Raw genomic sequence first — 25937 nt, 5'->3', positions numbered from 1 at the left:
AAACAGACAGACACACAGACAGACACAACGAAAATAGTGGTCACTGCTGGCGCCCACGATCCAAAAAACACACCCGTGTCCAAAGGTAGCGGTTCAGTTTGGCATATACACGATGAAGTAGGTAAAACCAATAAACAAATGAAACCCATTATAATGACCCTTGAGAACCCATTATAATGACCCTTTAGAATTGCTGGTGGGCCCGTTGGTCCATTGGACCAAATTTTCATTGGTCTTCAAGGCCTTGTCGCACACCTGCCTGCTGTACTGCTTGAGCATTAGCTTGCCTTTTACCAAGCCTTGATGTGTTTGGGTCAGGGTGGAGATTATATGTTTGTTGTTGTTATTGCCAAATGATACTACTATTATCATTGTTGATAATATTATTAGTATTAAATAACATATGGTTTGTTACAATGTTATAATATGTATTTTGTTGCTGGAATGGCATGCCGTGGAAGGACCGATTAAGCTGCTCGAAACATCTTAACATGATATGCATTTAAAACATGAGAATTCTTCTGGGTTCTTGGCAATTAATTTGCCTAATAAACTCAGAAGACTATGGCGATCATTTTGGTGTATCACATTCCACATCAGAATGCTCTCGGAGAACTCCACACAAAAAAAAAGCCACACACACACACACACACACACACACACACACACACACACACACACACACACACACACACACACACACACACACACACACACACACACCTCATCCATTTATCAAAGAAAAACACCGTGTGTTGGAAAGGTTATTCTTCTTCATTTTTTATGGCCGGGCGGATGGATGGATGGAAGGAAATAGTCAAATACTGAAGTGACTTCGCCGCTTAAAAATGGAAATTTTTGGCGGCGGAGGAATGGGTGGATTAACAGGGGTAGAAAAGATCATGGTTTTGATTGGGGACAATCCGAGATGGTGGTGAACAGTTGACTTGAACACCTGGAGTGAAGATTGAGATTGAAGAGAATGTGGAAGCTGGATCCATAAGGTGGGGAAAAGATGAAGAAACGAGTGGAGGTGAGCAATGATCCTGGATTTTGGGAGTTTTACGAAAAGAAGGTTGCTGGTGGACCACATGCACCCTGACAAATCCTGAGCATGGAGAGGGGGACAAAGAAAGTACTGAGAGGGAAGAGGGTGCAAGAACAGAAAAGAGGTGGAATAAGAGACAGAGAGATCACTGACTTGTCTGCAATGGCAAAGCATGAGACAGGGGCAACAGCCCAGAAGGAAGAGCAGTACGCCATCAAGCTGCAGGTGAAAGCCTTGTGGTGGATATGTGTTGAGGTGTGCCAAGGAAGGACTTTGTATAACAGAGAATGCCGAATTAGCGACTGGCATTGGAGGCCAAATTGGAAATGTGGTTTGGCTAAGAAAGATCATAGCTAAGAGTGAGATGCAAGAGTTTGAGTGACTGAACTTAATTGAGAGTATTGTTAAGAAAGTAGATGAGTGTTTTTCTCAGGATTGAAAGACCTATTCCAATTGTTTGACCAGCCTGTGATTTTGTCACGGTCTGAAGAGAGGGAAGAGGCTGCTGCCTGTCTATATGAGGGATGAGGGATGTCATGGCAGAGGGTGGAATCCATCAGCAAAAAGATAAGGAGGATTTTCCAGAGACTCAGAGAGCCAGGATTGCCTGGAGGTATGCACACTCACCTCTGAGTTGTCTAGTCTGGGTTTGAATCTCAGCCCAGTGATAAACTGTCATCTTAGTTTTTTTTCGCAGCTTGGTCGAGGCATCAATGTATGTGTTGTCCCTTGGATGGACGTTAAGCTGGGTACCTCAAATGCCGGCATTAGTTGGTGGACATGAAAGATTCCACAGTGTCCTTCACGAAGAGTCGGTGAGCCATTGCTGGCACCCTGAATGCATTCTAATTTCTGGCCCTGATTACCACTAGGAAGGGAAATCACCCAGTGTAATCCTTTTTTACTTTTGCAGCTTGGAACCTGGAACCTGCCCTTGGTCAGAAAACCAGAAAGAAGAACACACATAAGACCCTTGTTCTCACAAGAACGGTCAAAAACAATCATAATACAATGGGCGTAAGCCTGGAACTTCCAACACACTTTTCTCTGAACATATTCTGTTCATACTTCGGAAATCTTCACATTATGTGTTCCATGTATTTAAGTAGGTGATAGCAGATTCAAAAAATCGAATATAGATGGAATTTTCAAAGAGGGAATCGATGACGTCACAATCAGCAGCGTTCGGCGGCAAACCGACGGCCAGGTCCCAGACGACGTGCTTTACTTAACTAAGTCAAAGAGTTCAGGACGTTTGTTCAAATCAACATTTACGACTTTTTTCCTGCCATGTTGTTAATCTGTTGATGGAGGTAATATAGAAACAATGAATATGTCAAATCGTTTGTTTTACTCATCTGGCACTTTGTGTCAAGGCCAACAATCTAAAGTGACCGGTCTCAAACTCTACCATGGGCACCTAGACATGCCACCAATATGAACTGAGCTGTTGAATGCGGTGCAAAACATCCAAAGAAACTACCGTAACCGAGTATTGTGATCCGTCCTGTCCCCCATACCTGTAGCAGATGGTTATCTGCTCGTGTTGCCAAAACCGGTTAGTTTACACTGCTAACAATACATTGCAATGAATTATCTTTACAATGAATGGTCTTTTGGATGAAAAACTATTGATGAGATAATCACAAAAAATAATTGAATTTGATTATGCAATTTTTGAAGGATTTCGTTGAACTTTCATTTGTTTTGTTATTATTTTGTGACATTCATCTCAAAGGTTTTTCATTTTAAAGGGGATCGGTCTCCTGTATGTGACAAGGAATTGTCTATTTTTTTATCATTTCTCCAAGGTTTAAAGAAAGACTTGCGGGTAAACCTTGGTCCTCCATTTTACTAACTGAAGTTGTTTGTTCGAAAATAGACAATTCCTGTGCAGAATATTAAGATACTAATTACTTTTCAAATTCTCATCAGCTTAAGCTCAGTTGCATAATTTAAACAGAAGAATATAATGCTTTTGTAAATTGGCAAAAAAAAATGGAGAGTGTATTTAAAATAGCAATGATAATAAGTTCAAAGTACAAAATCTAAAATTATATTTCAACCTTGATAATTTAATGATATCGTTGCGCAATTATAGCTGGAATGAATTTGCATAAAATATAAATTGGTCATAAAACTGAGCAGCTTTCAAAAGATCATTTTCAAATCCTTTGACACAGATAAATAAATGAAATATTCAATGAAACTTTCATCCAAGTCAAACTAACGTCCAAAATTTGAGCTGGAATAATGAGGGTCATAAAAATAAGATGGCTGTTAAATAATGTGATTGAAAAATTGGCAGATGTCATTTTAAATATGTGAAACATTCTCAGTTTCAGTTATTGCTAAATCAGCATAAAGTTTGTGCAAGATGGAGAGAAGCAAGCCATTATCATGATGGTTATCTTGTTGGTTTTGCAAATAATGAAATACCAACAGCTCATCTATGAACTACAAATATTCTCTTTCACAATGCACTTTGCAAGCTATGTGATTTTATGACTGAATTTAGTGAGGGAACGGATTTCAATCAGCTTGTTTATTCTCACCTTATCCTTGTCTAACTTAATGTTCTTTCTCGGATCCAAAAAGTTCTAAAAAGATCAAGCATGGAAGAAGTTAATTTTCACAGAGTAATTTTCAAATAATTCTGCAGTAAATGAAAATAACTGGAAGCTGCCCTTGCTGTATTGGCTGAAGGAACCATCATGGCCGCCTTTACCTTTCTTTCACTTTGCTCTGAGAAGTGTTTAGTCCTTCACATTAGGAGTAGTTAGTTGTACTTATCCTTTGCCTTGTCCTGTTTTTTTTTGAAATGTCCTTTGCTTTTGTGACCCCCTATTTTTTTCAAGTTTTTTTTTTTTTTTTGAACAACCAGTTTTTCACTATCTGCCATGATCTTTCCTAGAAAAGCCAAATTTCCAACCTGGCCTCCAAAGCCAGTCGCCGACTGCGAATTCAGGAGGGAGCCGGAGGGAGTTGCCAACTCCCTCCTCCACATCCTGGTGGCGTCTAATCAAAACTGCTTCTGGTGTATGTTCCCCCTCCATCCCCTCCCTTACCTCAAATGGCCGCACTGCTGATACCGCACGTGAAAAGGCTGAATGCCTAAACTCGGTGTTTGCAGCTAAATCTTGTGTCCAAAAGCCAATGCTTTTTCTACCCACCTTACCCAGTCACACCCAACTGTCTCTGGACTCTGTGTCCTTTTCTCCTGACAAGGTGGAGAGCTTGCTGTCAAAACTCAACTCAGATTCTGCAACCGGTCCAGACGGCATCAGCCCACGTGTCCCAAAAACCTGCTCCTCTGCTCTTGCTCACCCTCTCTCTGTTCTATTCGCCCTCTCATTTGCTCAAGGTCATCTGCCATCTGCTTGGAAATCAGCAAACATTACTGCCCTGCATAACAAAGGTGCAAAAACAGATCCCTGCAACTACAGACCAATCGGCCTTCTCCCAATCATCAGCAAGGTTATGGAATCCATCATCGCTTCAGACAATAAATCCTTCCTCTTCTCCAATGGCTTGATTTCTGATCATCAATTTGGTTTCAGACCAGGTCACTCTCCCCTGTATCTGCTGCTTCTGCTCTCCCAACAATGGATGGAGGTCCTCAATGCCGGACAAGAAATCAGAGCCATACCGTGTACTTTTGACACAGTCTGGCACCCTGCCCTACTCACCAAACTCTCTTCCAAACTCTCTTCCTATGGTATCCAAGGCCATCTCCACTCATGGCTCGCAGACTTCCTCTCCTGTCGCAGTCAACGTGTGGCCCTAAATGGAGTTCTTTCATCCCCTCCTCCTGTCCAGGCTGGAGTTCCTCAAGGTAGCATACTGGGCCCTGTTATTTTTCTGGTTTTCATCAATGATCTCTCCGACTCTCTGGAAAATCCTCTTTATCTCTTTGCTGATGACTCCACCCTCTTCCGTACCATCGGTCATCCCTCAGACCGGCAAGCCGCAGCTTATTTGCTCTCTGTAGATCTGGATAAAATCACAAACTGGTCCAACACATGGAACATGTATTTCAATCCGGACAAATCTCACACTCTCACTATGTCTCTCCGAAAGGAGCATTTAGACCCCCCCCATACACTTTCTCAACAATCCTCTGAAAGAAGTCCTTTCTTTCAAGCTTCTGGGTCTCACAATCTGCCATGATCTTTCCTGGAAAGCCACATTTCAAACTTGGCCTGCAAAGCCAGTCGCTGACTGGGAATCCTCCATCATGCAAAGTCCCACCTGAGCTCCTGACAACTTACAAAGCTTTCAACCACAGCCTGATAGAGTACTGCTCTCCCCTCTGGGCTGGTACTCCTGCCTCCCAACTTTCTCGGCTTCACGCTGTAAAAACCAAGGCATTTCAGATCATTGGCATCTCCCGTGATGAGACAGAGTCCTTGGGCCTCTCACTCTCTCACCGCAAGCAGGTCGGTGGTTTTTGTCTTCTACCGTCTCCTCTCAAGTCTTGCCCCCCCCCCATTCTCTCTGCGATTTGAAACAACCACATTTCCGCAGGGCACTCAAGATCCACCAAAAACCCCCTTCTGGTAAAACTACCAACATCACGAATCACTGCTCCCCTTCACTCTTTCATTCCTCTTTTTCCCCATCTTTGGAATAAACTCCCTCACTCTGTTCAATCCTATTCTTCCCTCCAGGCCTTCAAAACAGCTGTTCACCACCACCTCTTATCGTCCCCCATCCAAACCCTTGATCTTTTCTTCCCCTGGTAATCCACCCCAAGCCCACCTCCTTCAAATTCCCTGCTTTCCTTCCTGAAAGTCCCCATCTTGTATACCCCATGTTCCCTGCCCCCTCCCTCTCCCTTCCACAGATCTAATGTCTCTGTTCCCCCACTGTTTCGTCCTTACCACTCCCACCCCTCTTGCCTCATGCCATCCTTGCTGTGCGTTGTGTATTAGCTCTCATATGAGCCTTGACACGGTATACAAAAAAAGTGTTTTTGTGAAATCCCCCAAACCCCTCCCCTTACCCCCTTTCCTTCCTTCCTCTCCTCCACCCCCCCCCCCAAACAGCTTTTTTTTTCTCAACAAGAATGATGCTGGGTATAAACTGATAGTAAGAAGTGGGGCAACTCTTCGACACAATAAGCAAAGGAATGATTGAATAGGAAGAGAGAAAGTGAGGGGGAGGAGTAGAGAGAGAGAGAGAGAGAGAGAGAGAGAGAGAGAGAGAGAGAGAGAGAGAAAATGCTGTGACATGCAAGGGAGTGTATTGGGTTAGGAAGGGTTAATGGGGTAATACAGACTGTGGGTAAGGAAGAGGAGATGACATAAGATAAGGGTGCAGTACAGATGACCTCTGTATGATATGAGATGCAGTGAGCCTGGATTTTGGAGTTTTAGCCAGGAGGGTGTTATTGAAAGAACACATACATCCTGGAGTTATTTGGGAGGGTCAGAGGTCCAAGAAGGCAGAAGAAGCGGTGAAAAAACAAAGGTCACTGACCAGCTTTTGATGTGAGAGAAACAGACCTTATGCTTCAGCCTCATCATGGGATATTCAAATAATGTTGACAGTTTTAGATTGCAAAGAATCTCGGAGAGAAAGATGTGATGCTGGGGTGTCAGCCCACATGGCAGAACAGTACTTTATTGAGCTACAGACAAAGATCTTATATACTGTGAGTAGTTTTGATTTTTAAAGGAAAGACTTGTAATGATGGCAGATGCCTTATTTGTGACTGGCTTTGGAGGTCAGTTTTGCTACATAGTTGTCCCAGGAAAGGTCGTGGCTGATGGTGAGGGCTTGAGGTTCACGAGACTGAACGTTTCCCATGGCTAACCATTGAAATAAATATGTGGGTTTGTTTAATAATCCTTCTGGAGTAACAGGATGTAACTGAGAATTTACAGGATTGAAGAACATGTTCCATTTATCAGGCCAGCATGTAATCGATTCCAGATCAGCAGACAGATGCAGCTGCACTCTGCCTAGCAGTGAGATTGGGAACTGTATGACACAATGTGAAGTCGTCTGCAGAAAGGAAGACAGGGTTTTTCAGAGCATCTGCCAGGTTCTTCATGTGGATGAGGAACAAGACTGGAGCCAAGACATTGCCTTGGGGCACTCCAGCCTACGAAGTGAGAAAGCAAGGTTTCCTGTTGATTGCGACACGTTGACTCTGCATGTGGAGAAAATCTGAAAGACAGGTGTGAAGTTGGCCTTGTATGCCACCAGCAGCTAGCGGAATAAAATGCCAGACTGTGTCAAATGCCTGAAATATGTCCATGGAGAAAATTATATTCTATTGTTTAAAATTTAGGACCTTCAGCTATTGCTGAGAGGGAGCAGCAGCATGTCCAGAGTTGAATGATTGTGATGAAATTGAAACTGATGGTCAGAGATCAGGCTGTTTGAAAACAGGAAAGACTTGACATCGGCAGCAATAATGGATTCCATGACTTTGCTTATAATTGGAAGTAATCTCACTGGTCTGTAGTTGATAAGATCTGCTTTTGCACTCTCTTGTGGATTGGAGTGATGTTTACTGACGTATAGGAAGACAGGAGGCAGCCATGAGAGAAGGGTCAACTGATGAGTGTGGACAGATGAGAAACAAGAGCAGCAGCAGAGTCAGATTTGAGAACATGAGCACTGTTTAATATTTTCATGAAATTAAAAAGCTAACAAACAACCAGTCCTGCTTCAATGGCCGCATCTGCCTGAAGCCTTCTTCAACATTGCAAAAACGCTAATGCAATACTTTAATACATCAATTCTGGCACACAGGTAATTCATAATCCGGGTTAGGACTGTGGATATAATGGATTACCATAAGTGGAGAGAAATGCAAATTAATCTGTTGAACAGATTTGCAAAAAATAAAAAAATAAAATAAAAAGGGATGACAATGAAAGGAATGGGATGAGAAGATTTAAATAATTATGTGATAAATTATGGAGATGAAGTAGTTGATATGAGATGAATAAAAATTAAAAAGATAAATCTCAGTATATATATATATATATATATATATATATATATATATATATATATATATATATATATATATATATATATATATATATATATATATATATATATATATATATATATATATATATATATACATATGTAGGCCAGCCCAAAACATCACCAATTCATTAAAGTAGATTAACACCTCATCATGAAGCATGACCTGGGATGAGAGGAAGGAAACGATTATGAGCAGACAGACAGACAGTGAAAAATTGGGATTAGCAAGTGGAAGGAAAGAAGAGCATCAGAAAATAAAATTCTAGCAGTCCATCTCTACTCCTTTCTTCACATTGGGGTTCTCCGTTTGCCTGTCAGGATGCCTGCAAGTTTGCGAGTTTGGGCCTAGGCCGGCTTTGGAGCCTGCCACATAATTACTGTCGAGAGAAAAGGCCTCAAATTGCCAGCTGACACACGGCACGATTTGCTCAGCAATAACTCACCACCAGCAGACAGTGCCTGCCACACACCCGCCATTCAGCGGCATTCGCCCGTGACTCACTCCACGACTGCTTTCATCCTGGGAGTGGCAACCACGCCGCAAGGTTACCCAACAGGGAGCTGCATGAGCAGCAAGAAAAGAGGGAAGGGGTGCGTGGAGGGCCTGACAGCGTGCAATGGTTACGCGGGTCAATTTGGAACATCTTTTAGGTTTGGCATTCGTTCAGTGTCAAGGGCCTACTGAAGTCATGGGGTGAAGCAGAGTGCATAAAGTAGAGGCTAAAATATATGGGCAGCAAGAGATTAAGAAGGCAGAGATGGACTGAGACAAAAAATAATGGACACCAAGTCAAGAGAGAGCCTGGAGAAGGTAGAAGATATAACTTCGACTCGGTGCTTGAGCATCTACTTGAAGTTTCAGAGGTCGGCGCTTTGAATCCCGGCCAAATGATACCAAAGACTTTCAAAGTGGGACATGCTGCTTCTTTTCCTGATGCTTGGCATTTAAAAAGGATAGAGCACAGACAAACAACCATAAGTTGACAACCCGAATGCAAACAAAATGGGCCAAATGGCCTCCTCATGTAAGGAAGTTTCTTGTAATGGGAACTTGTTTTTTAATTTTTGCTATTTAACTTTGAAAATAGAGAAATTTAAATCGACAGCTCAATATTGTGCATATGTTGATCATGAGTGTGACTTACCCAAAGATTGTCATCCCTCTGGTAGCGCCTCCAATTAGTCCCACTATCACTGCAAAGCAGTTGGTAGCGTTGCATCCATTCGGGACTGCCGTAGCGGCCCTGCGTGCTTACTGCCGTAATGCGTACACGCTCACCCAGATCCAGCTGTAGCCATGGTGCTGAGTCTCCATCAGAAGGAGACCACCCGCCAGCACCTGCCAGACACAGGCATATGTGAACAGTATTATTCAGACATCCTTCACTCCAGCCCTCTTGTTCACTGTGAGCACCCCGCAGATTGGAGGCGATTGAAAACCATCACCAATAATAGCTGGTCGTGCTTACCAAATTGGTGTGTTATTGTGATGGTCCGATAGCAATGCACCTGTCAATTTGCTCATTATTTTAGAACGTTTCACATGCAGATGTGTGAGCATTGTTTACAATTTGTTATTGGAATATTAAAAGTTTTGTTTTCAACATAATTTTTTTTTTTTGTGTACCTTGTCGAGGCTCGTATGAGAGCTAACACACAACTCACAGCAAGGGGGCATGAGACAAGAGGGGCGGGAGTGGAAGGGACAAAACAGTGGGGAACAGACACATTAGGTGAACTGTGGAAGGGAGAGGGATGGGGATGGAACGGGGAACATGGCGAAGAGAAGATGGACATTACAGGGACTTTCAGGAAGGAAAGCAGGGGAATTGAAGGAAGTGGGCTTGGGTGGATTATTGGGGGTAGAAAAGATCGAGGATTTGGATGGGGGAAGATAAGAGGTGGTGGTGAACAGCTGTTTTGAAAGCCTGGAGGGAAGAATGGGAAAGAATAGAGTGAGGAAGTTTATTTCAAAGGCGGGAAAAAAAGAGGAATGAAAGTGTGAAGATGAGCAGTGATTCGTGATTTTGGGAGTTTTACCAGAAGGGGGTTGTTGGCGGACCTTGAGCGCCCTGTGGAAATGTGGTGGGGACAAATCGCAGAGAGAGCAGGGGGGGCAAGGCTGGAGAGGAGTCGGTAGAAGACAGAAAGACCACCGAGCAACCTGCGGTGATTGAGTGAGAGGCCCAAAGACTCAGCTTCATTGCGGGAGATGCCGATGATCTTAAATGCCCTGGTTTCGACAGCGTGAAGCCGAGAAAGGTGGGAGGCAGGAGCACCAGCCCAGAGGGGAGAGCAGTACTCCATCAGGCTACGGACAAAAGCTTTGTAAGTGGTCAGGAGCTCAAGAGGGCCGAGGAAGAACTTTGCACGACAGAGGATTCCCAGTCGGCGACTGGCTTTTGAGGCGAGGTTGGAAATGTGACTTTCCCAGGAAAAGTCATGGCAGTTAGTGAGACCCAGAAGCTTGAAAGAAAAGACTTCTTCCAGAGGATTGTTGAGGAAGTGGATGGGGGGGGGGGGTTTCTAAACGGTCCTTTCGAAGAGACATAGTGAGAGTGTGAGATTTGTCTGGATTGAAAGACATGTTCCACGTGTTGGACCAGTTTGTGATTTTATCCAGATCTGCAGTGAGCGAAAAAGCTGCTGCTTGCCGGTCTGAGGGATGACAGATGGTACGGCAGAGGGTGGAGTCGTCGGCAAAGAGAAATAGAGGATTTTCCAGAGAGTCGAAGAGATCATTGATGAAAACCAGAAAAAGAACAGGGCCCAGAACGCTACCTTGAGGAACTCCAGCCTGCACAGGAAGAGGGGATGAAAGAACTCCATTTAGGGCCACACGTTGACTGCGACAGGAGAGGAAGTCTGCAAGCCATGAGTGGAGATGGCCTTGAATACCATGGGAAGAGTTTCGTGAGTAGTGCAGGGTGCCAGACTGTGTCAAAAGCACGTGATATATCCAGGGATACGGCTCGGATTTCCTGTCTGGCATTGAGGACCTCCATCCATTGATGGGAGAGCAGAAGTAGCATATCCAGGGTAGAGTGACCTGGTCTGAAACCAAATTGATGATTGGAAATCAAGCCATTGGAGAAGAGGAAGGATTTCATGTCTGAAGCGATGATGGATTCCATAACCTTGCTGATGATTGGGAGAAGGCTGATTGGTCTGTACTTACACGGATCTGTTTTTGCACCTTTTTTATGCAGGGCAGTGATGTTAGCAGATTTCCAAGCAGATGGCAGATGACCTTGGGCAAATGAGAGGGTGAATAGAACAGAGAGAGGGTGAGCAAGAGCAGAAGAGCAGGCTTTGAGGACACGTGGGCTGATGCCGTCTGGACCGGTTGCAGAATCTGACTCGAGGTTTGAAAGCAAGCTCTCCACCTTGTCAGGAGAAAAGGACACAGAGTCCAGGGACAGTTGGGTGCGACTGGGTAAAGTGGGTAGAGAAAGTGATGGGTTTAGGACACAAGATTTAGCTGCAAACACCGAGTTTAGACATTCAGCTTTATCACGTGTGGTATCAGCAGTGCGGCCATTTGAGGTAAGAGAGGGGATGGAGGGGGAACATACACCAGAAACAGATTTGATTAAACGCCACCAGGATTTTGAGGAGGGAGAGAGGTTTGAGAGTTCAGACTTGAGATGAGAAAGATGTTGTTTTCTGGCTCTCCTGAGGGTAGATACACACTTGTTCCAAGCTTTATGGAAGGAACTGAGATTGCCCTCAGTTGGGTTTGCTTTCCATGAAGCAAAGACAAGTTGTTTCAGGACAACTGCCTCGCCACAAGCTTCAGTTAACCAAGGGTGGGAGGAAAGGTAGGACAACTGAACACGAGAGGGGATAAATCTGTGCATGAGGGAGAGCAAGTTTCTTTGAAAGAATTCCCAGGATGAGTTGATGTTTGAGAAAGTAGCGATAGGAGACCAGTCTGTAAGTTTGATGGCTGCTCGGAGACCCTACCAGTCGGCTTGAGTGAAATGCCAGACTCGACGGTGGTGAGGTGGTTCTCTGATAACAGCCAGAGAGATGTCCACTTTGACAAGGACGTGGTCAGAAGAACCGATTGGAGCGAAGGAAGAGCAGCAGATATTGTGAGGGAAATTTGTCAAAATCAGATCCAGAAGAGATGGAGTACCATTGGTTGAGATCCGGGTCGGGAAGTTGACCGATTGAGTCAGTCCTAATGAGTCACAGAAAGCTTTTGCTGAGGTGCCATGGCAGGTGAGAGAGGTACCCACACCTAGCCAACTGGCATGATGACAATTGAAGTCACCACATAAGAGGAAGAGAGAGTTTGGATGAGAAGATAGAAGATGGTCCATGTTTTCGGATAGTGAGGTGTAGATGGAGTCATCACTGTTCGGTGGACGGTACAGTACACATATAAACATGAGGTGGGAGTGGAGGGGAAGCCGAAGCCAGAGGTATTCCTGGGGGTGTGGGGGAGTGAGAGCAGTGCATGGAGAGTGAGGAATAGAGTCTTTGATGAAGAGAGCAACACCTCCACCAGGACGAGGCTCAGGTCTGTCATACCGTAAGATGGAGTAACCGGGGAGAGATACTTGGGAGTCAGACACGTCTTGGGAGAGGAAAGTTTCTGTTAGGCAGATAATGTCTGGTTTGTCAGTGGCAACCTGCATGGAAAGATCTGAAAGGTTTGAGCGAAGGCCCCGGATATTTGAGGTCCACACTTTTAATGAAGACGTAGAGGGGGGAGGCTTTGGGTGCAGGAGGTGGAGGGGGAGGGGGAGGGTAGGACAAGGGACGAGGGGGGGGTAAGGAGGGTTGTTGAAAGAGTGTGGGGTATTGCAGAATTGCGAGGGTAGAGGGCCAAATGAGGAGAAAAGGCTTTGTGGTGCTGGGAGAGAGGGGGGACAAGAGACAAGGAAGAAGGCAGTTGAGGATTTGAGGAGGTGGAGTGAAGAGATGGAGGTGAGAGGGCAGTGGAGGGAGGCAGCTTGGTGGATGCGAGGGGGGGCAACTTTGAGAAGGATGAGTGAGGGGATGAAAGGTGGGAGAAAGGTGAGGGGGAATTTTTGAGAGAGGTGGGAGGGAGGCTTGGAGGGAGAAGAGTGGGATGGTTGCTTTGAGAGTGAGAGTGAGGGGTGAGGGGGGTGAGTTGGCACTGAAGTTGGAAAAAAAGAATGGTTGATGGAAAGCGAACATCCATGGCAAACTGTGGTTTTTAAAAGTTTTAGGTCAGAGATGCGATTTAACACAATTCTTGATGGATGCAATGAAGGCGAATTCAGAGAATGGAGAGAAGAAGCACTGTAATAGTTGGATTTTTTAGGCAAGGAATGAAGGAGAGCTCGAAATGAGAGCAGTCTGTTAAAATAGCAGAAGAGTAGTGCATTATGAAACAGTAAAGATCACCACATGTGTGAGAGAGGAAGATGAAGCATTATAAGATCGTATTTGTTGTTAATATTAATGTTTGAGAGAGTTCAACAGATTAGGTCATGGAAGTGGAGAAAAAAAATCGAGGAAGAAGACGTGGAGGAAGTTAAGAGGAAGAAGAAGCAGAATCGGGAGAAGGTGAGCGTGTTGTTGTTGTTGTTGGGTTGTTTTTTGTTTTTTTTGAGATAAGAGAGATTAGTTGGGAGAATGGGGGATGTTTGGAAAGTGGGGAGGATCAAAATTGAAGGTAATGGGGAGGATAGAAATTGAAGGTAATGGGGAGAAAGAAAAAAAAATAAAAAATAAAAAAAACGATCGAACACCGAGTGGAACCGGTAGGCCTCAAGCCTAGGCCTCAAACACCAGGTAAGAACGTCGACAAAAATACTCACAAAATAGCAAACTGAGTTTCTCGAAACTGAGTTTCATTTATTTGAGAAGAAAGAGCGGTGGAGCATGGATTACTTTTCTTTGCATGCAACTATCCAAAGAGAAGGCAGGATAGCTATTTGGTATCAGGATCGATGATATGAATGAGTACAAAATATGTGAGTTCCATATTTCTCACTTAAATGGCTTTGTATTAAATGTGGCAAAAACAGCACCAGAGTTTGGCTGTTTTTTTTTTTCACACACAAAACAGGTCTTATTTTATTGGCACTAAGATCTTCAGACTCGAATAATGTTGGTAGAGCTGAACGTCTGTAATTCTAGAAAAGTTCGAAGAAAGACAGATTAATTCGCATTGACGCAAGGCCGCTGCATCATGGATGATGCAGTCCTTCGGTGAGACAAAGGTGGAAATTGGTGAGAGAAGGAGGTTAGCAATCAGTCGCATTTCGTAGCACTTGCTCTTGGGCATTTAAAGATCCCATGATGTCTTTAAAGAAAGATTCATACTTCTGAGACCAATACCATGGTCAGATAATCAAGACTCTTCCTCGTCTATAACTTCCATGAAAGTCGGCTAAAACAAAGCTACAAGGCCTATATGGAGCCTGACAATCGACTCATGAATTAATGTTGGTAAAGCCTATTTAAATCAAGTTGATTTTTGTACGTTTTTCGTAATGTTCTTGTGTATAGTTTGTTTAAAGTGCACAAGGCCATGTTGAGACTTTCGTCCACACAGGTGGCAGAACAGAGACAGGAAAAGATGATCAGTGCTGTGGACCTAGGGTTATCAGCTCAGACACAAGATGCAATCCTTGAAAAGGCCCAACTCCGCTTGCAATCATTAACTGGAAACTCAACAACACTGAAGTATGTGACAGCCAAGATAGATGTATTTATCATTATGATATACAGTATCTTAGCATAAAATTTAAGTTTGCTATTGGCATCTGCACATTTCATCTCATAAAAAACAAGTAGGTGAATTTTTAACTACCTACTGTTTTAATACGCTGGTGCAAGTTTTTTTTTTTTTAAGTGGTGAAGCCGCTTCAATATTTGGCTATATCCTTCTGTCCTTTGATCCGTCAAAAATTAAGAACAAGAACCTCTCTACCACAAGGTGTTAATTCTAAAGGGGAATTTGAAAGGGGGTTTCAGAAGGGGAATTCTAAAGGGGAATTCTAAAGGGGCATTCAAAAGGGAAATTCTAAAGGTGAATTCTAAAGGGGCATTTGGAAGGTATATTCTAAAGGGGAATTCTCGAGTGGTATTCCAAAGGGAAATTCTAAGGGGAAATTCTAAAGATGTATTCTAAAGGGAAATTCTAAAGGGAAATTCTAAAGGGAAATTCTAAAGGGAAATTCTAAAGGGGAATTCTAAAGGGGAATTCTAAGGGGAAATTCTAAAGGGAGAGTCTAAAGGGGGATTCTAAAGGGAAATTCTGAGAGGAAATTCTAAAGGGGGAGTCTAAAGTGGAATTCTAAAGGGGCATTTGGAAGGCATATTCTAAAGGGGAATTCTCGAGTGGTATTCGAAAGGGAAATTCTAAGGGGAAATTCTGAAGGGAAATTCTAAGGGGAAATTCTAAAGGTGAATTCCAAAGGGAAATTCTTAAGGGAAATTCCAAAGGGAGAGTCTAAAGTGGAATTCTAAAGGGAGATTATCAAGGGGTATTCCAAAGGGGAATTCTCGAGTGGTATTGTAAAGGGAAATTCTGAAGGGGAAAATCTAAAGGGGAATTCTAAAGTGGAATTCTAAAGGGAAATTCTAAAGTGGAATTCTAAAGTGGAATTCTAAAGTGGAATTCTAAAGGGAAATTCTAAAGGGAAATTCTAAAGGGAAATTCTAAAGGGAGAGTCTAAAGGGGAATTCTGAATGGGAAATTCTGAAGGGGAAAATCTAAAGGGGAAAATCTAAAGGGGAATTCTAAAGGGAAATTCTAAAGGGAAATTCTAAAGGGAAATTCTAAAGTGGAATTCTAAAGTGGAATTCTAAAGGGAAATTATAAAGGGAAATTCTAAAGGGAAATTCTAAAGGGAAATTCTAAGGGGAAATTCTAAAGGGAGAGTCTAAAGTGGAATTCTAAAAGGGGCATTTGGAGGGTATATTCTAAAGGGGAATTCTTAAGCCTGGTGTTGGCGCAGTGGTAAGGGCAGTGGCTTGGGACCCAAGAGGTCCTGAGTTCAAGCCCCGTTGGGATGTATATATATAATGTGTATATATATATATATATATATATATATATATATATATATATATATATATATATATATATATATAAAAAAATATATATTAAAAAAAAACCAAGTCGAAAACACCAGGGGGTTGACTCAGCCTGCCATCCTTCCGAGGTCGACGAAATGAGCACCAGTTGTACTGGGCCCGGTGTATGCCCCGGTTAGAATAGGTGTACCATATCCCTGTGTGTCGTAAGAGGCGACCAGGGTTGCGTCAGGAAGGGCATCCGGCGTAAAAACCTATGCCAAATCATTATGCGGACAACAAAACGAAATGGAGACAGTTGGTCCGCTGTGGCGACCCCTAACGGGAGCAAGCCGAAAGAGGAAGAAGAAGATTCTAAAGGGGAATTCTCGAGTGGTATTCGAAAGGGAAATTCTAAGGGGAAATTCTAAAGGGAAATTTTAAAGGTGAATTCTAAAGGGGATTTCTAAAGGTGAATTCTAAAGGGGAATTTGGACGGGGTATTCTTAAGGGGAAATTCTAAAGGGAAATTCTAAGGGGAAATTCTAAAGGGGAATTCTAGAGGGGAATTCTAAAGGGGAATTCTAAAGGGAAATTCCAAAGGGATATTCTAAAGGGGAATTCTAAAGTGGAATTCTAAGGGGAAATTCTAAAGTGGAATTCTAAAGTGGAATTCTAAGGGGAAATTCTAAGGGGAAATTCTAAAGGGAGAGTCTAAAGGGAGAGTCTAAAGGGAAATTCTAAAGGGGAATTCTAAAGGGGAAAATCTAAAGGGAAATTCTAAGGGGAAATTCTAAAGGGGAATTCTAAAGGGGAATTCTAAGGGGAAATTCTAATGGGGAATTCTAAAGGTGAATTCTAAAGGGGAAAATCTAAAGGGGAAAATCTAAAGGGGAAAATCTAAAGGGGAAAATCTAAAGGGGAATTCTAAAGGGGAATTCTAAAGGGGAATTCTAAAGTGGAATTCTAAAGTGGAATTCTAAGGGGAAATTCTAAAGGGAGAGTCTAAAGGGAGATTCTAAAGGGGGATTCTCAAGGGAAATTCTGAGAGGAAATTCTAAAGGGGGAGTCTAAAGTGGAATTCTAAAGGGGCATTTGGAAGGCATATTCTAAAGGGGAATTCTCGAGTGGTACTGTAAAGGGAAATTCTAAGGGGAAATTCTAAAGGTGAATTCTAAAGGGAAATTCTAAAGGGAAAATTCTAAAGGGAAAATTCTAAAGGGAAAATTCTAAAGGGAAAATTCTTAAGGGAAAATTCTAAAGGGAGAGTCTAAAGGGAGATTCTAAAGGGAGATTCTAAAGGGAGATTCTAAAGGGGGGTTCTAAAAGGGGGTTCTAAAGGGGGATTCTAAAGGGAAATTCTGAGGGGAAATTCTAAAGGGAGAGTCTAAAGTGGAATTCTAAAGGGGAATTCTAAAGGGGAATTCTAAAGTGGAATTCTAAGGGGAAATTCTAAAGGGAGAGTCTAAAGGGAGATTCTAAAGGGAGATTCTCAAGGGAAATTCTGAGAGGAAATTCTAAAGGGGGAGTCTAAAGTGGAATTCTAAAGGGGCATTTGGAAGGCATATTCTAAAGGGGAATTCTCGAGTGGTACTGTAAAGGGAAATTCGAAGGGGAAATTCTAAAGGTGAATTCTAAAGGGAAATTCTAAAGGGAAAATTCTAAAGGGAAAATTCTAAAGGGAAAATTCTAAAGGGAGAGTCTAAAGGGGAATTCTGAATGGGAATTCTGAATGGGAAATTCTGAAGGGGAAAATCTAAAGGGGAATTCTAAAGGGGAATTCTAAAGGGAAATTCTAAAGTGGAATTCTAAAGGGAAATTATAAAGGGAAATTCTAAAGGGAAATTCTGAGAGGAAATTCTAAAGGGGGAGTCTAAAGTGGAATTCTAAAGGGGCATTTGGAAGGCATATTCTAAAGGGGAATTCTCGAGTGGTACTGTAAAGGGAAATTCGAAGGGGAAATTCTAAAGGTGAATTCTAAAAGGAAATTCTAAAGGGAAAATTCTAAAGGGAAAATTCTAAAGGGAAAATTCTAAAGGGAAAAATCTAAAGGGAAAATTCTAAAGGGAGAGTCTAAAGGGAGATTCTAAAGGGAGAGTCTAAAGGGAGATTCTAAAGGGGGATTCTAAAGGGGGATTCTAAAGGGGGATTCTCAAGGGAAATTCTGAGGGGAAATTCTAAAGGGAGAGTCTAAAGTGGAATTCTAAAGGGGCATTTGGAAGGCGTATTGAAAGGGGAATTCTCGAGTGGTATTCCAAAGGGAAATTCTAAGGGGAAATTCTAAAGGTGAATGCCAAAGGAAAATTCTCAAGGGAAATTCTCAAGGGAAATTCTCAAGGGAAATTCTCAAGGGAAATTCTCAAGGGAAATTCTCAAGGGAAATTCTAAGGGGATAATTCTAAGGGGATAATTCTAAGGGGATAATTCTAAGGGGAAATTCTAAAGGGAGAGTCTAAAGGGAGAGTCTAAAGTGGCATTCTTAAGGGGAATTTTAAAGTGGAATTCTAAAGGGAAATTCTAAAGGGAGATTCTCAAGGGAAATTCTGAGGGGAAATTTTAAAGGTGAATTCTGAAGGGGTATTTGGAAGGCATATTCAAAAGGGAAATTGTAAGGGGAAATTCTAAAGGGAGAGTCTCAAGGGAGATTCTAAAGGGGGATTCTCAAGGGAGAGTCTAAAGGGGTATTCTAAAGGGAGATTCTAAAGGGGGATTCTAAAGGGGGATTCTAAAGGGAGATTCTCAAGGGAGATTCTCAAGGGGGATTCCAAAGGGAGATTCTCAAGGGAGCGTCTAAAGGGAGAGTCTAAAGGGAGATTCTCAAGAGAGATTCTCAAGGGAGATTCTAAAGGGGGATCCCAAAGGAAGATTCTAAAGGGAGATTCTAAAGGGTGATTTCAAAGGGTGATTCTAAAGAGAGATTCTCAAGGGAGATTCTAAAGGGGGATTCTAAAGGGAGATTCTCAAGGAAGCGTCTAAAGGGAGATTCTCAAGGGAGCGTCTAAAGGGAGATTCTCAAGGGAGGTAGGTTCTCAAGGGAGATTCTAAAGGGAGGTTTCAAGGGAGATTCTAAAGGGAGATCCTCAAGGGAGATCCTCAAGGGAGATTCTCAAGGGAGATTCTCAAGGGAGGTTCTCAAGGGAGATTCTAAAGAGATTCTCAAGAGAGATTCTCAAGAGAGATTCTCAAGGGAGATTCTAAAGGGGGATCCCAAAGGAAGATTCTAAAGGGAGATTCTAAAGGGAGATTCTCAAGGGTGATTTTAAAGGGTGATTCTAAAGAGAGATTCTCAAGGGAGATTCTAAAGGGGGATCCCAAAGGAAGATTCTAAAAGGAGATTCTAAAGAGAGATTCTAAAGGGGGATCCCAAAGGAAGATTCTAAAGGAAGATTCCAAAGGGTGATTCTAAAGGGGGATCCCAAAGGAAGATTCTAAAGGGGGATTCTAAAGGGGGGTCCCAAAGGAAGATCCCAAAGGAAGATTCTAAAGGGAGATTCTTAAGGGGGATCCCAAAGGAAGATTCTAAAGGGTGATTCTGAAGGGTGATTCTAAAGGGGGATCCGAAAGGGAGATTCTCAAGGGGAATCCCAAAGGGTGATTCTAAAGGGAGATTCTAAAGGGAGATTCTAAAGGGTGATTCTAAAGGGAGATTCTCAAGGGTGATTCTAAAGGGGGATCCCAAAGGGAGATTCTCAAGGGAGATTCTAAAGGGGGGTTCTCAAGGGAGATTCTAAAGGGAGATTCTAAAGGAAGATCCCAAAGGGAGATTCTCAAGGGTGTTTCTGAAGGGTTCAAAATGGTCGTTCTAAAAGGTAATTCTCACTCATTCTAATGGGGTGATTCTAAAGGGTTCAAAATGGATATAAAGGGAAACTTTAAATGTTTCTAAAGGGTAATTCTAATGGGTTTCGTTAATTTCTAGGCTTTGTCTATTTCATAAAAAAATGCCAAACTGAACCCCTTCCTTCAGACACAGGTTCGAATTTTTTGTAAAAAGAAAGTCGCCAGGACCGTCAAGCACAGACAAAAGCGGTATCTAAGATTTTGCGTTGCTTTTGCATTCTGCGACCACTTTAGTCTACACCGAAGAAGTTTCAGGGATTTAAAAACAAATATCTCTTTATATGATCCGTCAAATGTGAAGTCCAGCAGGACCATTGAAGCATGTCACTTGAAACTTTAAGCCAGGTAAAAGAAAACAAACAAAAAAAACGACAGGAATCTAATTATATGAACAAACAAACTCAGGACTCTGTGTCCTAGTTCTCGTGCCTTTGACATAGGGAACAGATATCTCTGAAAAATAAAAGCAAGTACATTTAAAGTCCATGGAGTAAAAAGGTCGTCATGGCTTCCACAATCACGACGAGGTTTTGTTTTCTTTTTTGAGCACCAGAAAACTTGCATTTGACAGGGTGTACAATTACAGTTTGTGTGCTCTCATGCAAGTATGTGTATGTCTCTCATTTTCATGGTCGAATCACAATGTTTCTGTCGTTTTAAGTCATTTTAAGACCACTTTTGTGTTTCAACAATCACATTATAATGGCAACAATTTACAATCATACTAAAATACGCAATTTGGTGTCTGTTTGACCGCTATACATTTGAGCTTGTTATTTATGCTATATCAACCAAAAACTTTCCGGGGTGGGGTTGGGGTCACACGGCGGAGGTTGCAGTGACTTAATTTGCCGAATAACCCCATTCCTAAAGGTCGCCAACATTGTGTAATACTCGTCTGAGGCAAATTTGGAGAAAGTTGGACATACTTTCACATGAGCGATGTATACATTAAAGGTTGCTGGTCCGCACGTCCTCTTCTTCCCTCGACCATACACAGCTTGATCGATTTCTCCAGCCTCTCATTCTCTGAATGCATGATATATTCAACCAAACCTCATCCCTGCCCCCTTGAGTGTTTCTAGTTGTTCAAAAATCACTGAAACTATTCCTCACTTGTTTAACTGTTTATGGTATAATCGTCATGACAATGAGAGCTTTAAAAAAAAAAAACAAAAAAAAAAACGTTTGTTTGTCATGAGAGTTTTATCTTGAGATTGGATTTTCAAAAATGAAAACTAAAAAGTTTGCTTATTTGTTAGAGATACTTTTATTTTCAGATTGTATTCTTTACTTTTATTTTCATGTTAATGGATGTGTTGGACATTTATTTGTAGATTTAAATACAAACAAGCTCGAATGAGCTAAGATCCTCGTCCTCTTAATGATGACGTCATAAAACGAATATGACGTCATTGTGATGTATCAGGTTTGCGATAAATTATCTGTGCTGTAAGTTTAGTTTAGATGAAACCTCAGCAAGTTTAGATGAAAACTGTAGGCTGTGAAACAAAAAAAGTCCACACGAACAACAACGTGAGTAAGACTTAGAGATCCTCCACGAGGATCTAAAAACAAACATTACAAACCCTCATTTGGGTCACTTGAAGATGATCCATCTTTTGTGGAATTTAAATATCTGCACAGAAGAAATGCAAGCAAACGCATGTGAAGCCATTGTATGCAAATTCATTTATTTACACCATATGGAATGCAGAATGTAAACATTACACAACAGAAGTTTTTTTCCAAACTGAGGAATTTGAGATGTGAATTGACAGAATGATGTACGGTACCATCCTCTGTATTACAGAGTGTTGGTTCTGCCGAAACAGTTTCTGGGAAGTTTTCCATCACTCTCCCAGCAGGAGTTTGGGCAGGAATTTGGAATTTGTTCCATGGTTTCATCATGAAGGACACCGTGGAATCTTTAACGTCCAACTGATAACGCAGATGGGACGCCATTTTGACATCCATCCGAGGGACGACGGTGTCATGTGAAGGGAATTTTATTGGTACAAATCATGTTTGTAATCATCAAAAGGCATCCAGAGTTTGTTGGGCTTTTTTGATGACTAGTTAACATTTGAGAGCTCATTTACCAAATGGGAAAGACGTGATCCTTAAGACAACAGGAAATTCAAAAAATCACTTGTGTGAGCAAAACATCGATTTGGCAGAACGTCCGACAGGATGATGCAAAGGAAGTGAACTCCCTTTCAGTTGTCTTGTCTGGGTTTGATTCTCGACCAAACTATAAATTGCCAGATTGGTGCTTCACACGCAGCCCATTGTATGATAAAGTGTGCCGTTCCTCGGATGTGATGGTAAGTCTGCGAGCATTGATTGCTGGTGCACGATAATGACACTGCGGTTTCATACGATTTCAAATCGGAGTAGCTGATTTCTGCAGGTATCCTTCTCCAAATTCCAAATCCCAGCACAGAATTAATGTTCAACCCTTGAGTAAGATTCTGGAATCCTATCGCCAGAGCACATTGCCAGGATGAGGAACAACAATGGGTTTGAAGATTTCTCTCTCAACAAGGTGGCTCTTCCCAAGAGGTAGGTTCAGTGCTGCTGAAGCAGATGAATGGCAAGCATGACATTATATGGTTTGCCATTACCTTCCCAGTGGTAGTCAAGACAGGTATGTGGAATTTCACCAGGGTGTCAGTGTCAATTGCCTACACTTCACAAAACACACCATGGGATCTTTAATTCCACCAGCAGCGACCGACGCTGGCAGATGAGTCTCCAGTTTAACATCCCATCCAACAGATTGTGCACTCAATGATGCAACATGCTGCCTGTGAAACACCAGGATGACATTTTATTGTCAGGGCAAGAAGCAATCCCAGACAAGGCAGCTGAAAGGAAAGTGCACTTCCTTTAAGCTATCCTGCCTGTCTTGTTTGCAGATATGTCAGGTAAAGAAAACATGATCTGGTTGTTATTTGTTTGAGGCAATTTTTTTTGTTGTATACCTTGTCGAGGCTCGTGTGAGAGCGAACACACAACGCACAGCAAGGGGGGCATGAGATCAGAGTGGCGGGAGTTGGAAGGACAACACAGTGGGGAACAGAGACATTAGGAGATCTGTGGAAGGGAGAGGGATCGGGCAGGGAACATGGGGAATACAAGATGGACATTGCAGGGACTTTCAGGAAGGAAAGCAGGAAATTTGAAGGAGGTGGGTTTGGGTGGATTATCGGGTTTGAAAAGATTGAGGGTTTGGATGGGGGACAATAAGAGGTTGTGGGGAACAGCAGTTTTGAAGGCCTGGAGGGAAGAATGGGATTGAATAGAGTGAGGGAGTTTATTCCAAACGTGGGGAAAAAAGAGGAATGAAAGAGTGAAGGTGAGCAGTGATTCGTGATTTTGGTAGTTTTACCAGAAGGGGGTTGTTGGCGGAACTTGAGCGCCCTGCGGAAATGTGGTGGGGACAAATTGCAGAGAGAACAGAGGGGGGGGCTGGAGAGGAGACGGTAGAAGACAGAAAGACCACCGAGCAGCCTGCGGTGAGAGAGTGAGAGACCCAAAGACTCAGCCTCATTGCGGGAGATGCCAATGATCCGAAATGCCTTGGTTTCTACAGTGTGAAGCCGAGAATGGTGGGAGGCAGGAGCACCAGCCCAGAGGGAAGAGCAGTACTCCATCAGGCTGCGGACGAAAGCTTTGTAAGTGGTCAGGAGTTCAGGTGGGCCTAGGAAGGACTTTGCACGACGGAGGATTCCCAGTCGGCGACTGGCTTTGGAGGTGAGGTTTGAAATGTGGCTTTCCTAGGAAAGGTCATGGCAGATAGTGAGACCCAGACGTTTGAAAGAAAGGACTTCATCCAGAGGATTGTTGAGAAAGTGGATGGGGGGGGGGTTTCTCAACTGTCCTTTCGGAGAGACATCGTGAGAGTGTGAGATTTGTCGGGATTGAAAGACATGTTCCACGTGTTGGACCAGTTTGTGATTTTATCCAGATTTGCAGTGAGCGAAGAAGCTGCTGCTTGCCGGTCTGAGGGATGACCGATTGTACGGCAGAGGGTGGAGTCATCAGCAAAGAGATATAGAGGATTTTCCAGAGAGTCGGAGAGATCATTGATGAAAACCAGAAAAAGAACAGGACCCAGAACGCTACCTTGAGGAAGTCAAGCCTGGACAGGGAGAGGGGATGAAAGAACTCCATTTAGGGCCACACATTGACTGCGACAGGAGAGGACGTCTGCGAGCCATGAGTGGAGATGGCCTTAGATACCATCGGAAGAGAGTTTGGTGAGTAGGGCAGGGTGCCAGACTGTGTCAAAAGCACGTGATATGTCCAGGGATACAGCTCGGATTTCCTGTCTGGCAATTATTAATTCATTTTGCATTTATCCATGTTTAAAAGAAAGAAGAAAATTAGGGTAATTTAATAGAAGCACGGACAACAATAGTTTGAGCATCCTTAACTAGTTCATATTTGAACCAGCCATTTTGAGGCCAACGTGCTGCGTGTGGGTCTGCCTTGTTTTTATTTTGTGTACACACCTTGAATAATAAAATATTTTGTGAATGTCACACCCTAATGATGTCATTTGAACCTTTCACATGATGCAACTATAACGGCTCAGTAGAATGTACACCTCCACCAAGCTGATTTGTTTACATTTTGTGTGCAACTAAATGGCTAGAATTTGATTTGGATTTGAACCAAAACGCAGTTGACCTGTTCTTGTCACCTAAACAAACTCATCCACCAAGTATCATCAGAATCTGTCCATAACTTTTTGAGATATCGTGCTACATATCGTTTTTGGCCCCATCTCTCAATGGTGAAGAATCACGTTTAAAATTCTTGTATCCGGAAACAGATATTCACCAAAATCTAATCAGTTCGTCCTTGTCACACATCCAACCTTGCCACCAAATTTCATCCGAATCCGTGCACAATTTTTGGAGATATCCTGCACACAAACAGACAAACAGACAGGTGAAAAGATCACCTCCATCCTCCTTCGGTGGTACTGCTAAACAGAAGAGTTTTGAAAGCATCAAAAAGGTGATTTGTGTTCTACAGTGTTCAAGTATATCATTAAATTGAAAGAAAATAAGGATTTCAAAGGTTGTTGGGGAAAAAAAATCCCGGAAGTTTACCACTGTTGACGCAGTCTTTTACACCACCTTATTTAACATGTTACATTAGTTATTCATGCTTGTCTGTGCCCTTTATGACGTCCTTAAAAACAGCTCGGTTTCCTGTTTGGAATGTTTTTCAACTTTGTTTGACTGCCTGACAGGCAAACAGACCAGAACAATTATCTCACTCCTCTACGGATGTGCAATCGGGACAAATTCAGAGCCAAAGTGTTGCTAAACTACATGTTTGTCTTCCAATTCATTGTCAAAATAGAACATTCAATTGAAATCATGTTGTTCCTTGATAAAAAAAAAAACTGACGTTTGTCGACAGGACAGATGGACAGAAGTGAACCAATTGCTTAACCCTGCTTTTCGCTTTGTATGTGCGCGTGGTAATGAATTAGATACATCACATCCAATCTCAGTACAACTAACATGCAGTGTAATGATTTTGATGCAATCATCGAACAGCACTTTTCTCTGTGTGAATGTATATCTGAAAATCATAATAAAAAAAAAAAAACAGGGCTGGTCCGATCTCCACCAAATTTTGCATACATGTTGATAGTACCCAAGGTCAGGTCATGGGCACACAGAAACCCCCCATCCCCTTCGCAAGGAGAGGGACAACTTACCAATGATTCTGAAGGGAGCAGGTGTTTCGAGTACTGTGAAAATGAGTTTGAAGAAGGACCAGAAAAAGTATACATAAATGTTTGCTATTGTGGTTATCTTGTGCCCTGTTTTGTAAGTACACCAGGACCCCACCATTTGCAAGGGATACGTTGCGGGAACCCCCCGAATGTTGAAACCATGAATGTGGGGGCATTGTTTCAATGGGAAATGGGGAGATAGGTTCTGGGCCAGGAATGTTGGGGTAAAATTCATGAATGTCGAGGTAAATCAAGTGTGGAGGAAAAATC

The 25937-nt window shown here is 42.6% G+C and overlaps 1 protein-coding gene across 2 annotated transcripts in view; it reads right to left on the bottom strand.

The window, feature by feature from the left end:
- LOC147031777 (ras-related protein M-Ras-like) overlaps positions 1–25937 on the bottom strand; it is a 787730-nt gene that overhangs the window by 673592 nt on the left and 88201 nt on the right. For both annotated transcript variants that reach the window (XM_085867509.1, XM_085867515.1), the window contains exon 3: positions 9205–9398. In XM_085867509.1, coding sequence (XP_085723635.1) covers positions 9205–9398 — 194 coding nt within the window. The remainder of the gene's footprint in view (positions 1–9204; positions 9399–25937) is intronic.

This window comes from Eptatretus burgeri, chromosome 2 (assembly GCF_056783735.1).
Source record: "Eptatretus burgeri isolate ZD-2024b chromosome 2, Ebu_testis_v1, whole genome shotgun sequence".
NCBI classification, from domain to species: domain Eukaryota; kingdom Metazoa; phylum Chordata; class Myxini; order Myxiniformes; family Myxinidae; genus Eptatretus; species Eptatretus burgeri.
The sequence above is the reverse complement of the archived record's forward strand: the minus strand, read 5'-3'. Positions and strand labels throughout refer to the sequence as shown.